The sequence below is a fragment of the Staurois parvus genome, unplaced genomic scaffold (assembly GCF_062004578.1).
Source record: "Staurois parvus isolate SC_StPar_1 unplaced genomic scaffold, SC_StPar_1.0 ptg000472l, whole genome shotgun sequence".
NCBI classification, from domain to species: Eukaryota; Metazoa; Chordata; class Amphibia; order Anura; family Ranidae; genus Staurois; species Staurois parvus.
The window spans coordinates 337,375-350,068 of NW_028318268.1; the positions used below are offsets into that span (position 1 = coordinate 337,375).

A 12,694-nucleotide genomic window follows, 5' to 3' on the forward strand; every position below is an offset into this window, starting at 1 on the left:
TAATCATAAAAAATAATAATATAATAATAATAAATTTAATTCAATAATATAATCAAACCAAAAACACTGAAATTTGAAATAGAGCACCAAGTTCGCACATCACTGAGCTAAGTCGCAGAATTGTTTTCAGTGTCTGATGATGAATTTCCCCACGAATCATTATCACTCAATTCTGCAAGTGGTTCTGATTTACTATCGCTGTTCTCTAGCTGGTCTAAAACCGCTTTTGACCTAAAGGGACACTTTTTGGACGCCATGGACGTTTCTCAGTTTCCAGGCAGAAAGAACGGTAAAAATGTAGGCAGGACACAGGACAAAGCACTTGGGACAAAATATATGTGAAATGGTTTGATACAGTAATGTTTTAATATGTGATTTTAGTGTATTTAGTGAATGTCACTTTTTGTCATTTTCAAATTTCCCGCCAGTTCCATCCCGCAGGGGACGGAACCCAGAAGACAGATGCCGGCATCCTCCGGAGGACATTACAGGGGACACTGCAGGAGGGACATCGCGGGAGCGCAGGACAAGGTAAGTGATCAAGGGATCCCAGAGCAGCGCCGCATGGTAAGCCCGAGTGTAGCTCGGGGTTACCGCTTGTGGTACTGAAACTTTACCCCGAGCTACACTTGGGAATACTGCCAGGGAGGCTACAAGCCCATTTAATAAAATATGAAAATACCCAAATGCCCATGCCCTCGGGTTCACTTTACAAGAAGCGAGGCAAAAAACAGTATGTCAGCGGCCTCAAATAACCTTCTAAGAGATAATTATGACATAAGAAAGAAATTTTTAATCAACTTTTGGGCAGCTCTAAAGAAAGGTTCATCTTGTGCTAAGTGATAGATCACATTGGGGTTGATTTAATAAAACTAGAGAGTGCAAAATCTGGTGCAGCTCTGCATGATAGCCCATCAGCTTCGAACTTCAGCTTGTTCAGTTACAGTAAGCTTTGATAAAAAAAAAAGAATAAAAAAAAGCTGACTGGTTTCTATGCAGGGCTGCACCAGAATTTGCACTCTCCAGTTTTTGTAAATCAACCCCATTATGTGACTAAAGTCTACTGCAGCCTTTAGTCTTTTGTAGAACCGAATGGTTCCTCCAGAAGCCTATAGGGGTTCCTTGAGCAATGAGCAATCTCCACCCCTCAGATAAGTAACCACTGACACCAGTGATCCTTGTAGCTCTCTGTAAGGTGGGGATTTCTTCCAATGACCTCTAATGTGAGAAGCACTAATGTGCCATGAGCTGTAGATGTAATAATTATTATCAGGGGTTCCCTGAAAGAGAAGGTTTTTTCAAAGGTTCTTCTGTTTTAAAAAGTTTTATAAATACTGATTTCCAACATATGCGGGAAATATCTTTTTTTTATGGCGGAGCAGGAATGATTATGTGTAAAACTGCGCAATGTGGTGGGGTGTGGAAACCAATGGACATTACCTGCCGCCTAGAATAGTTTTCCCTTTTTTTCTCAAATTGGAAGTCTTTTTTTCAGCTTCTTACTTTTTGCTTATCCTATGATATGAATCACGCTAACAAAGTTGTGGCCCCCCACTAAATGTCATGTTTTGCTCTTTATTGTATATTTTAAAGCTTCTCTACTTTAAAAGAAATATATATGGAAATGTTATCATGCAAAACAATTAACTCTACCTTTGCATTAGTCATAATTAGAAATGTTTGTATTCATAATTGGAACATGATTTAAAGATTTGCAGCTGCATTTTCATCTTTTGTAATTTTTCTATTATTTCATGCATTTAAAAACTAGGCTTACTCCCCCAGGTTTAAAAATTACACCCAAGGAAGAATGCAGAGAAAAAAAGTGTTTCATATTTGCATGAAGTAATGACAAACGAGCAGAAGCCTACAGGCTGTGACCCATTCTTACAAATATACAAGTCTGGGTTTGTGAGATACCAAAGCAATATCCCTCCGGGCCAGTACCTGTGAATACAGTGTTTACTCTCCAAGTATTCCATCCCAGCAGCAGCATTTTCTGACATCCTGATAAGCTCCTTCATCTTCAGTCTGATGCCTTCATTCCGCAAAAACGTTAGGAAATCGCCACCTGCAGGAGAACAAAATGACTTCATCCGTCTGCTGTGTTTCTTTATACGAATTCACAAGCCTTCAGTCTTATTGTAAGAAATATTTTGATTCCAAAATCACAGGATAATTTTAAATATCATCAAAGTTCATGCCCTTAACTTACCATGCTTATGAACTATTTTAATTTAATTTTTCATATAAATCAGTTTGTATCGGAAAGGAAAATGCCAACTAAATTGAAGAAAGCAGACATGATGGCAGCAATGTATATAAAATACACTTAGATTTCCTTCCATGTCCAGTCCTTCTACTAGATCTTGTATCTCTCCGGATAATGTAGGTTATCCCATAGACTTTTTTTGTCCAGTATGGGAACCACCAAATTGTATTGGAAATATATATATGTACAGTGGGGATCAAAAGTTTGGGCACCCCAGCTAAAAATTTGTATTGTGCATAAAGAAGCCAAGGAAAGATGGAAAAATCTCCAAAAGGCATCAAATTACAGATTAGACATTCTTATAATATGTCAACAAACGTTATATTTTATTTCCATCATTTACACTTTCAAAATAACAGAAAACAAAAAAATGGCGTCTGCAAAGGTTTGGGCACCCTGCAGAGTTGATAACTTGTACTGCCCCCTTTGGCAAGTATCACAGCTTGTAAACGCTTTTTGTAGCCAGCCAAGAGTCTTTCAATTCTTGTTTGAGGTATCTTTGCGCATTCTCCCTTACAAAAGTCTTCCAGTTCTTTGAGATTTCTGGGCTGTCTGTCACGCACTGCTCTTTTAAGGTCTATCCATAGATTTTCAATTATGTTGAGGTCAGGAGATTGTGAAGGCCATGGCAAAACCTTCAGTTTACGCCTCTTGATGTAATCCCCCGTGGATTTTGAGGTGTGTTTAGGATCATTATCCATTTGTAGAAGCCATCCTCTCTTTAACTTCAGCTTTTTCACAGATGGCATCAAGTTACCATCCAAAATTTGCTGAAATTTTATTGAATCCATTTTTCCTTCTACTCGTGAGATGTTCCCTGTGCCACTGGCTGCAACACAACCCCAAAGCATGATTGATCCAACCCCATGCTTACCAGTTGGACAGAGGTTCTTTTCATTAAATGCTGTGCCCCTTCTTCTCCAAACGTACCTTTGCTCATTCCAGCCAAAAAGTTCAATTTTAACCTCATCGGTCCACAGAACTTGTTTCCAAAATGCATCAGGCTTGTCTATATGTTCATTTGCAAAGTTCAAATGATGATTTTTGTGGTGAGGACGTAGAAGAGGTTTTCTTCTGATGATTCTTCCATGAAGACCATATTTGTACAAGTATCTCTTTATAGTGGAATAGTGTACCACAACTCCAGTGTCTGCCAGATCTTTCTGGAGAGATCGTGCAGTCAAACGTGGGTTTTGAATTGTTTTTCTCACAATCCTGCGAGCTGTTCTGTCTGATATTTTTCTTGGTCTTCCAGATCTTGCTTTAACTTCCACTGTTCATGATGACTGCCATTTCTTAATTATATTCCGAACAGAGGATATTGACATCTGAAAACGCTTTGCTATCTTCTTATAGCCTTCTCCAGCTTTGTGAGCGTCAACTATTTTCAGTTTCAGTTTTCTAGATAATTGCTTAGAAGAACCCATGGTGCTGATTGTTGGGGCAAGGTCAAATGAGTCTGGGCATTTAAAACCTTTGAGATTGACATCACCTGGTCTTCCCAGACGATGATTGAGAACAATCCATGACACTAACAGGTCTCAGCTTTGCAAAGGGGGCAGTGCATGCTATAAATTCTGCAGGGTGCCCAAACTTTTGCAGACTCCATTTTTTTGTTTTCTGTTATTTTGAAAGTGTAAATGATGGAAATAAAATCTAACTTTTGTTGACATATTATAAGAATGTCTAATCTGTAATTTGATGCCTTTTGGAGATTTTTCCATCTTTCCTTGGCTTCTTTATGCACATTAATACAAATTTTTAGCTGGGGTGCCCAAACTTTCGATCCCCACTGTATACACAGTATAGATATATATATATATACACACACATATACACACACCCTGTATTGCCAAAACTATTGGGACACCTGCCTTTACACGCACGTGAACTTTAATGGCATCCCAGGGTTCAATATTGAGTTGGCCCACCCTTTGCAGCTATAACAGCTTCAAGTCTGGGAAGGCTGTCCACAAGGTTTAGCAGTGTGTCTATGGGAATGTTTGACCATTCTTCCAGAAGTCCATTTGTGAGGTCAGGCACTGGAGTTCAAATGTTCTCCCTGTGCCTGTATGGGTTTCCTCCCACACTCCAAAGACATGCTGGTAGGTTAATCGGCTCCTGTCTAAATTGGCCCTAGGATGTGTATGTATGGATGTGAGTTTAGGGACCTTAGACTACACTCCTTGAGGGTTAGTGAATGATGTGAATGTACAATAAATATGTAAAGCATTGCGTAAATTGACAGTGCTCATATATACGACCTGTAATTAATAGGGGTTCCTTGATCATGGCTTCCCGAAATAAGAGGATTTGGTGGACTGGTGCTATATGTGGCTTCATGCACACATTTATATCTGATGCATGAGGCTGCAGCAGAGAGCAAAGATGTGCCTTCCAGCAGCCGGCCAAACTGAGCGGACTGGACGACTCACCTAGCAGTACCTACATGTAGGGCACTATCGTCCAGAGATGAATACTTGGAACACAGACTGCTTGCATTCCCAGCATTTGTCTCTGGGTGCATACTACAAATGTAAGTACCGCTTGGTGCACCACCCTGCCTCATCCAGCCATAGCATCTATCAGTCTCTCATAGAGCAGAGCTGGATGGCGCACATGTGCCCTCTGTCCACAGATATCTGCTGGAGCCTCTTGCATCGGGGCTAAATGTCCATAGTGCATGAGGCCTATGCCGGGATGAAAAACCATAGAACTGAGGATAACATCTCCATTCCCTGTATGCCTCTTGGGACTTAAGCTAAGCTAAAGCTAAACTCCAAGCAAATTATTGTAGCTTTGTAATGACTAATACCCTATTCAATGTATTTTTTTAAATACAAGCAGTGTAAGTACCTGAATGGTACCTGGTATCAGCCTCCTGCAGTCCCTGTACAGCAGGGCTGAAGTGTGAGAAGAAGAAGCAGTATAAGGAGGCAATACGTTGATGTGCTGACAAGAAACATGTTGATAGGGGAATAAAGCAGAATGACTGGGGTCAGGTCCAAGATGACCTGGACTCAGAGGAAGTGGGTTGAATGATGCTGGCCATCAATTGGCAGAAAAAAGGTACTGCGGGGGAAATCTCTGGATTGAAGCTAGTTTTGTTATTTTATAATTTATTGAGCTATTTGTTCTTGTCTTTTTATTTTTGGATGGAGTCCTGCTTTAATTTTCAATTCTGTCTGCAGCGTACTGAAGACTAAAGGGTCTGTTTATAATAAAGTTGCTCTTTGTCTGGTGAAACTTGCATTTTCATTTATTTTGTGTAAATAAAGCTATCTTAGGCCAAATATTTATCACTCATGAGTAAAGAGTGGTTTAGGAAAATACCTCATTATGTCCACTAGATGACGATAAATGTCATAAGAAATAAATATAATACTGTATGTTCCTGAACCACTAGGTTTTAATGAATGGAAAACGTTTGACCTATAGAGGAAGTAGCCTGGGGACATTCAATTTTGCCCTATTCACACAGACTGAATGTACATGACAGTTTCACCAATTTTTTTTTTTAACTAGACCCTAACATTCTTAGGTAACATTCACTTAGTTATGCATGTTTGCAAGTATGTCCAAACCACGTTCTAACTGACAATGCTATTCAATGGGTATATTAAAAAAAGCAGTCAGCCTGACATTTACCAAACATTCACTTCAGTCTGTTCTGTATAATAAAGTACTCTAGTAAAAATTGATCTGATGCTAACAATCACTGCAGGTGAATAAATATGCCTGATATATTGATATTGGGATATATTTTCTTTTGATGCATAGCAGACCAGACTATTACTCACCTTGTACCAACTCCATGACAATGTATATTGGATGTTTCTGGGTGCAGACTCCAATCAGTTTGACAATGTTGGGGTGACTGTATTGTTTCAGAATCCTTCACAAAGAGAACACAAATGGTAAGATTTGATAGTAGAAGTTGGCAGATACAATGACACTCTGATCTACACTCACAGATATGCGAAGCTCGCTCAGCTTTAAATAATGCATAAATAATAGCACAGAAAAAATAAAATTAACCGATGTTTATTTGCAAACCGAGACTTCAGGAAAATGCAATTTGTGTTGCTGTCTTCCGTTTTACTGTCTTTTTTCCTCTTGACAGCTTTTCTATAGTACAGCACACGTTTTAGAATTTTTTTTAAGTTAGTCTATTTATTTATTTAGTTTGAAATGCTGTAAATATGTGTGCATAGCATGACCGATTTACAGAAGTAATTTATGTAGTATAACTATTATCAAGGGTATATTTAGTGTTGCCCATCCAAAGCGGATTGTCACCACCTATCATAGCCATTATAATTTCTCACTGTTGTTGCTTTATCCTCTGACTAAGCCTTTCTCAACCTTTTTTATCCCAGAGTAATCCTTTAAAAATGTATTAGGTCTCAGGGAACCCTCTACTAAACTGAAAAAAATTGGAAATCAGTGGGAAGAATGCCCTTTACACTGGTGGTTAGTGGGGAAAAAGCCTCTTACATTGGTGGTTGGTGAGAAGAATGTCCCTTGCATTGGTGGTCAGTGGGAGGAATATCCCTTATATAGGGGGTCAGGGAGAAAAATATCCCTTACATTGGAGGTCAGTGGGAAGAATGTTCCTTACATTGAGGGTCAGTGGGAAGAATGTTCCTTACATTGGGGGTCAGGGGGAAGAATGTTCCTTACATTGGGGGTCAGTGAGAAGAGTATCCCTTACATTGGAGGTCAGTGGGAAGAATGTCCCTTACATTGGAGGTCAGTATTATTATTATTATTATACAGTATTATTATTATACAGTATTTATATAGCGCCAAAGGGTATGCTCAGCGCTGTACAGTAGCAAGGGGGGCATAACATGAGACAAGACAGTAACAATACACTAAACGAGGGGTTCGAGGGCCCTGCTCTTTCAAGCTTACAATCTAGGAGGGAGGGGAAGGTGGCACAGGAGGAGATGGCTGTGGGGGATGGAGTGGTGGGAGGAGTGGAGGAGGTTAGTTGTTAGGTGAGGTCGGATGATAGGTGAGGTAGGAAGAATGACCCTTACATTGGGGTTCAGTGGGGAGTATATCCCTTACATTGGGGGTTGTTGGGGAGTATATCCCTTACATTGGGTGTCAGTGGGAAGAATGACTCTTACATTGGGGTTCAGTGGAAAGAATGCTTCCCTGCATTGGGGGGGGGGGGGCTCTGAGGGAAGATTGTCCCTTACACTGGGGGGGTCAGTGGGAAGAATGCCTCCTTACATTGGGGATCAGTGGGAAGAATGCGTCTTATATTGGTCGTCAGTGGGATAAACGTCTCTTATATTGGGGGTCAGTAGGAAGAATGACCCTTTCATTGGGGTTCAGAGGAAAGAATGTCCCTTACATTGGGGGTCAGTAGAAGAATGCCTCTCACATTGGTGGTCAGTGGGAGAATGTCCCTTACATTGGTTGTCAGTTGGAAGAATGCCTCTTACATTGGTGGTCGGTGGAAAGAATGCCCCCTTTACAATGGTGATAGGAATGTCACCCTTACGGAAAGCTAAAACAATCAGGGGTGTAATGTTGTTGGCTCTGCCAGGTGGTGTTTGACCTGGGACTATGAAGGCATCATCAGATGGAAGGTCAACCAGTCACAGCTCCAAAATCCCCTAGCAACCTCAGGAGGAACCTAAACTTGGTTGGGAATGGTTGCCTAATAACAATACATTTTTACCCCAAGAATGAATCTGCATGATGTTTCCCAGGATGAAGCATTTTTATAAATACACCCCTAAGTCAATTGTTTAGATATGGTTTTTCCCACCTTATGCTACGGTTTCTCCAAAAGAGGTTAGGCAAATGAAAGCGACAGGATTCAGATGCCGAAAGAGTACACAGCAATAATAATTTCAAGAATATTCAACTTCTGCATAAGCCAGATTGTGACAAGTACTCAAAAAAGTTCACCTGTGCCCAGACTATGAACATTAATTTATTTTGCTACACCAACCAAGCAGTGATTATCAAATATTGTCAAATATTACAACAAAGACTATAGAGTCCACTTTCAGGCTGTTTCCAAAAGCTCAGTAACACCCGCTGTTTGTTTACAATTGAATGTTGACAGGCTATCAAGATCTGATCTCATAGAAAAAAAGCACAGATTTCAGAGTGAACTTTGAAAATGAATTCCTCCACAATGCCTATAAATACATATTTGGATAAGAGGCCATTTTAAATTACTTTTACTGCTTGCTCAGAATATGTAAATATTTTGGTGTTTAAAGTCTGAGCACAGGATTACGTTATTGATAAAGTAATGTGTTTTAATTATAATGGAAATACTCTACAGGTAAAATACAGTAAAATCGTTATAATTCCTAAAGATATTACAAAGGAGAAGCAGAGTCTGTTGTGTAGACATGCACGGCACTAATATATTGTCAAAGGAGCGCCTGCAGAACTGAGCATATCATCTGCTGCTATTTTAAAGAGGAATTCACCTAATAAGCCCTAACTACTCAAAAAACTGTCCCCTACCCCCTCCTATGCTGACTAAACTGTGTACAAAAGATCTGTATACTTACCTATTTTCAGCCCACTCTGGTCCAGTCACATGATCTCCCCTGTGTCTGCCAGCCATGCCTCATGGGAGAGGAAAGTGCGCCCACAATGGCAAGTAACACCTGAAATGGTGACATCACCCACAGACTTCAATAGCCTGTCTGAAATGGGAGTTCTTCAAAAAGGCTGTATGTGAACACACTGCAAAATATATTCCCATGGGCAACAAGTTTAAAAGGCTAAAAATCAAACCTACAGTCATGGCCGAAATTGTTGGCACCCTTGATATTTCTCCAGGAAATCATGTATTTCTCACGAAACGTATTGCATTAACACATGTTTTGCTATACACATGTTTATTCCCTTTGTGTGTATTGGGACAAAACAAAAAAAGGGAGGAAAGAAAGCAAATTCGACATAATGTCACACAAACCTCCAAAAATGGGCTGGACAAAAGTATTGGCACCCTTTCACAACTGCGGATAAATAAGAATGTTACAAGCATGTGATGCTCCTGTAAACTCACCTGGGGCAAGTAACAGGTGTGGGCAATATAGAAATCACACCTGAAAGCAGATAAAAAGGAGAGACGTTCACTTAACCTTTGCATTGTGTGTCTGTCTGTGCCACACTAAGCATGGACAACAGAAAGAGGAGACGAGAACTGTCTGAGGACCTGAGAACCAAAATTGTGGCAAAATATCAACAATCTCAAGGTTACAAGTCCATCTCCAGAGAACTAGATTTGCCTTTGTCCACAGTGCGCAACATTATCAAGAAGTTTGCAACCCATGGCACTGTAGCTAATCTCCCTGGTCGTGGACGGATGAGGAAAATTGATGAAAGATTGCAACGCAGAATAGTCCGGATGGTGGATAAGCAGCCCCAAACATGTTCCAAAGACATTCAAGCTGTCCTGCAGGCTCAGGGAGCATCAGTGTCAGCGCGAACTATCCGTCGACATTTAAATGAAATGAAACGCTATGGCAGGAGACCCAGGAGGACCCCACTGCTGACACAGAGACATAAAAAAGCAAGACTACAGTTTGCCAAAATGTACTTGAGTAAGCCAAAAGCCTTCTGGGAAAACGTCTTGTGGACAGATGAGACCAAGATAGAGCTTTTCGGTAAAGCACATCATTCTACTGTTTACCGAAAACGGAATGAGGCCTACAAAGAACAAAACACAGTACCTACGGTAAAATATGGTGGAGGTTCAATGATGTTTTGGGGTTGTTTTGCTGCCTCTGGCACTGGGTGCCTTGACTGTGTGCAAGGCATCATGAAATCTGAGGATTACCAAAGGATTTTGGGTCGCACTGTAGGGCCCAGTGTCAGAAAGCTGGGTTTGCGTCCAAGATCCTGGGTCTTCCAGCAGGACAATGACCCCAAACATACGTCAAAAAGCACTCAGAAATGGATGGCAAAGAAGCGCTGGAGAGTTCTGAAGTGGCCAGCAATGAGCCCAGATCTAAATCCCATTGAACACCTGTGGAGAGATCTTAAAATTGCTGTTGGGAAAAGGTGTCCTTCCAATAAGAGAGACCTGGAGCTGTTTGCAAAGGAAGAGTGGTCCAAAATTCCGGGTGAGAGGTGTCAGAAGCTTATTGATGGTTATAGGAAGCGACTGATTTCAGTTATGTTTTCCAAAGGGTGTGCAACCAAATATTAAGTTAAGGGTGCCAATACTTTTGTCCAGCCCATTTTTGGGGTTTTGTGTGACATTATGTCATATTTGCTTTTCTGCCTCTGTTTTATATTTGTTCCAATACATACAAAGGGAATAAACATGTGTATAGCAAAACATGTGTTAATGCAATACCTTTTTTGTGTGAAATACTTGATTTTCAGGAAAAATATCAAGGGTGCCAACAATTTCGGCCATGACTGTATGTGGCTTACGGCCAAAGTTAAAAAAGCTATAGATAATAAGAAAAGAGCTTTTATTAAATGTAAAAATGAAGGAATGCTATCATCATTTAAACGTTACAAAGAATATAACAGAAAAAAGAAAAAAGTCCGCAAAAATTGAAAACGAACGACAGATTGCAAAAGATAGCAGGACCAACCCCAAAAATTCTTAAAATATATTAATAGTAAAAAGGTCCGGTCCGAGCATGTAGGCCCTTTACAAAATAATCTAGAGTGGGTGACTGGTGACAAAGAGAAGGCAAATTTATTAAATACCTTCTTCAGCTTTGTGTATACAATGGAGCATGGGGCAGCTCTTGTCCATAATGGGCATGGTATTTACACAGCTCCAGATGATCAACACTGGCTCACAATTGATATGATTCAAAAATATTTAGACAGAATAAAAGGTGAATAAAGCACCTGGACTGGGTGACATACATCCACGGGTCCTTAAAGAATTGAGCTCTGTCATTTCAAAGCCATTGTTTCGAATTTTTAGGGACTCTTTAATGACTGGCATAGTACCACTGGATTGGCGTAAGGCCAATTTGGTGCCAATATTTAAAAAGGAGTCAAAATCTTTATCAAGTAATTATAGACCTGTTAGTTTAACTTCTGTAGTTGGGAAGATACTGGAGAGTTTAATAAAAGACCACATAGATGAGTTCTTGCTGGAAAAAATATTTTAAGCAACAGACAGCATGGGTTCATGAAAGACAGAAGTTGTCAAACAAATCTGATTTCTTTTTTGAGGAGGTGAGCAAAATCTTGGACAGAGGGGTGGCAGTGGACGTGGTATACTTGGACAGAGGTGTGGCGGTGGATGTGGTATACTTGGACAGAGGGGTGGACGTGGACGCGGTATACTTGGACAGAGGGGTGGCGGTGGACGTGGTATACTTGGACAGAGGTGTGGCGGTGGACGTGGTATACTTGGACAGAGGGGTGGACGTGGACGCGGTATACTTGGACAGAGGGGTGGCGGTGGACGTGGTATACTTGGACAGAGGGGTGGCAGTGGACGCGGTATACTTGGACAGAGGGGTGGCGGTGGACGTGGTATACTTGGATTTTGCAAAAACGTTTGACACAGTTCCCCACACACGGCTAATGTGTAAGGTAAAGTCTACAGGCTTGGAAAAATCTGTATGTAAATGGATAGAAAACTGGCTAAAAGATTGTATTCAAAGAGTAGCGGTTAATGATTTATACTCTGAATGGTCTGGGGTCATCAGTGATGTACCCCAAGGTTCAGTGTTGGAGCCCTTACTTTTTAATATATTTATAAACGATATAGCGTCTGGGATTATAAATACTGTTTCAGTCTTTGCAGATGACACCAAATTGGATCATATTTTGCTGGGTAATTTTGCCTTCCTCTGGATCAATTGTGGGTATAGAATTATAACTTTTTTTTTTTATTGGTTGAACTGGATGGACTTTTGTCTTTTTTCAGCCAGACTGACTATGTAACTATGTTGTCAGCACTCCTTACTCTCCCCTGCAGCTGCACTGGCTGATACAGGGGAGTGGGATCACATGACTTTCCCAGAGTGAACTGAAAATAGGTAAGTATACAGATCTTTCTTACACAGGTTAGCAAGCATAGCTATTAGAAGGGGTGGGGAAAGTTTTAAGAGCAGTTAGGGTTAAGCCTGGAATTCCACTTAGGGAGAACAAAGATGCTGTTAGTGGTTGCCACCATTTTCTTAAGGATCACCTCTATTAAAGCAAAGTGTTGGTCAAGAAAATGGGGGTGGCAATCGATGGCACCTTTGTAAAGCGCAGTAATGGTTTTCAAGAAAACGAAGGCAACCTTGTCTCCTGGGTGAAGGTGCACACTTCTGATATGCCATCTATGGAATGCCTTGGACAGAATGTTAGAACTGTGAACATGCTCCACTGTCATATCATTAAACAAAGACTTTCTTAAAAATCAATAAGAAAGCATAGTGTTGACCTTAAAACAATAGCAATGAG

General features: G+C 40.5%; 1 protein-coding gene across 1 annotated transcript in view; it reads right to left on the bottom strand.

Annotated features, from left to right (window-relative positions):
- Positions 1-12,694, bottom strand: part of FES (FES proto-oncogene, tyrosine kinase) — a 248,334-nt gene that overhangs the window by 21,445 nt on the left and 214,195 nt on the right. Inside the window, exons 15-16 of the mRNA XM_089689378.1 lie at positions 6,073-6,167; positions 1,948-2,071 (exon numbers count right to left, since the gene is read on the bottom strand). Of these exons, the coding sequence (XP_089545504.1) occupies positions 1,948-2,071; positions 6,073-6,167 (219 nt within the window). The remainder of the gene's footprint in view (positions 1-1,947; positions 2,072-6,072; positions 6,168-12,694) is intronic.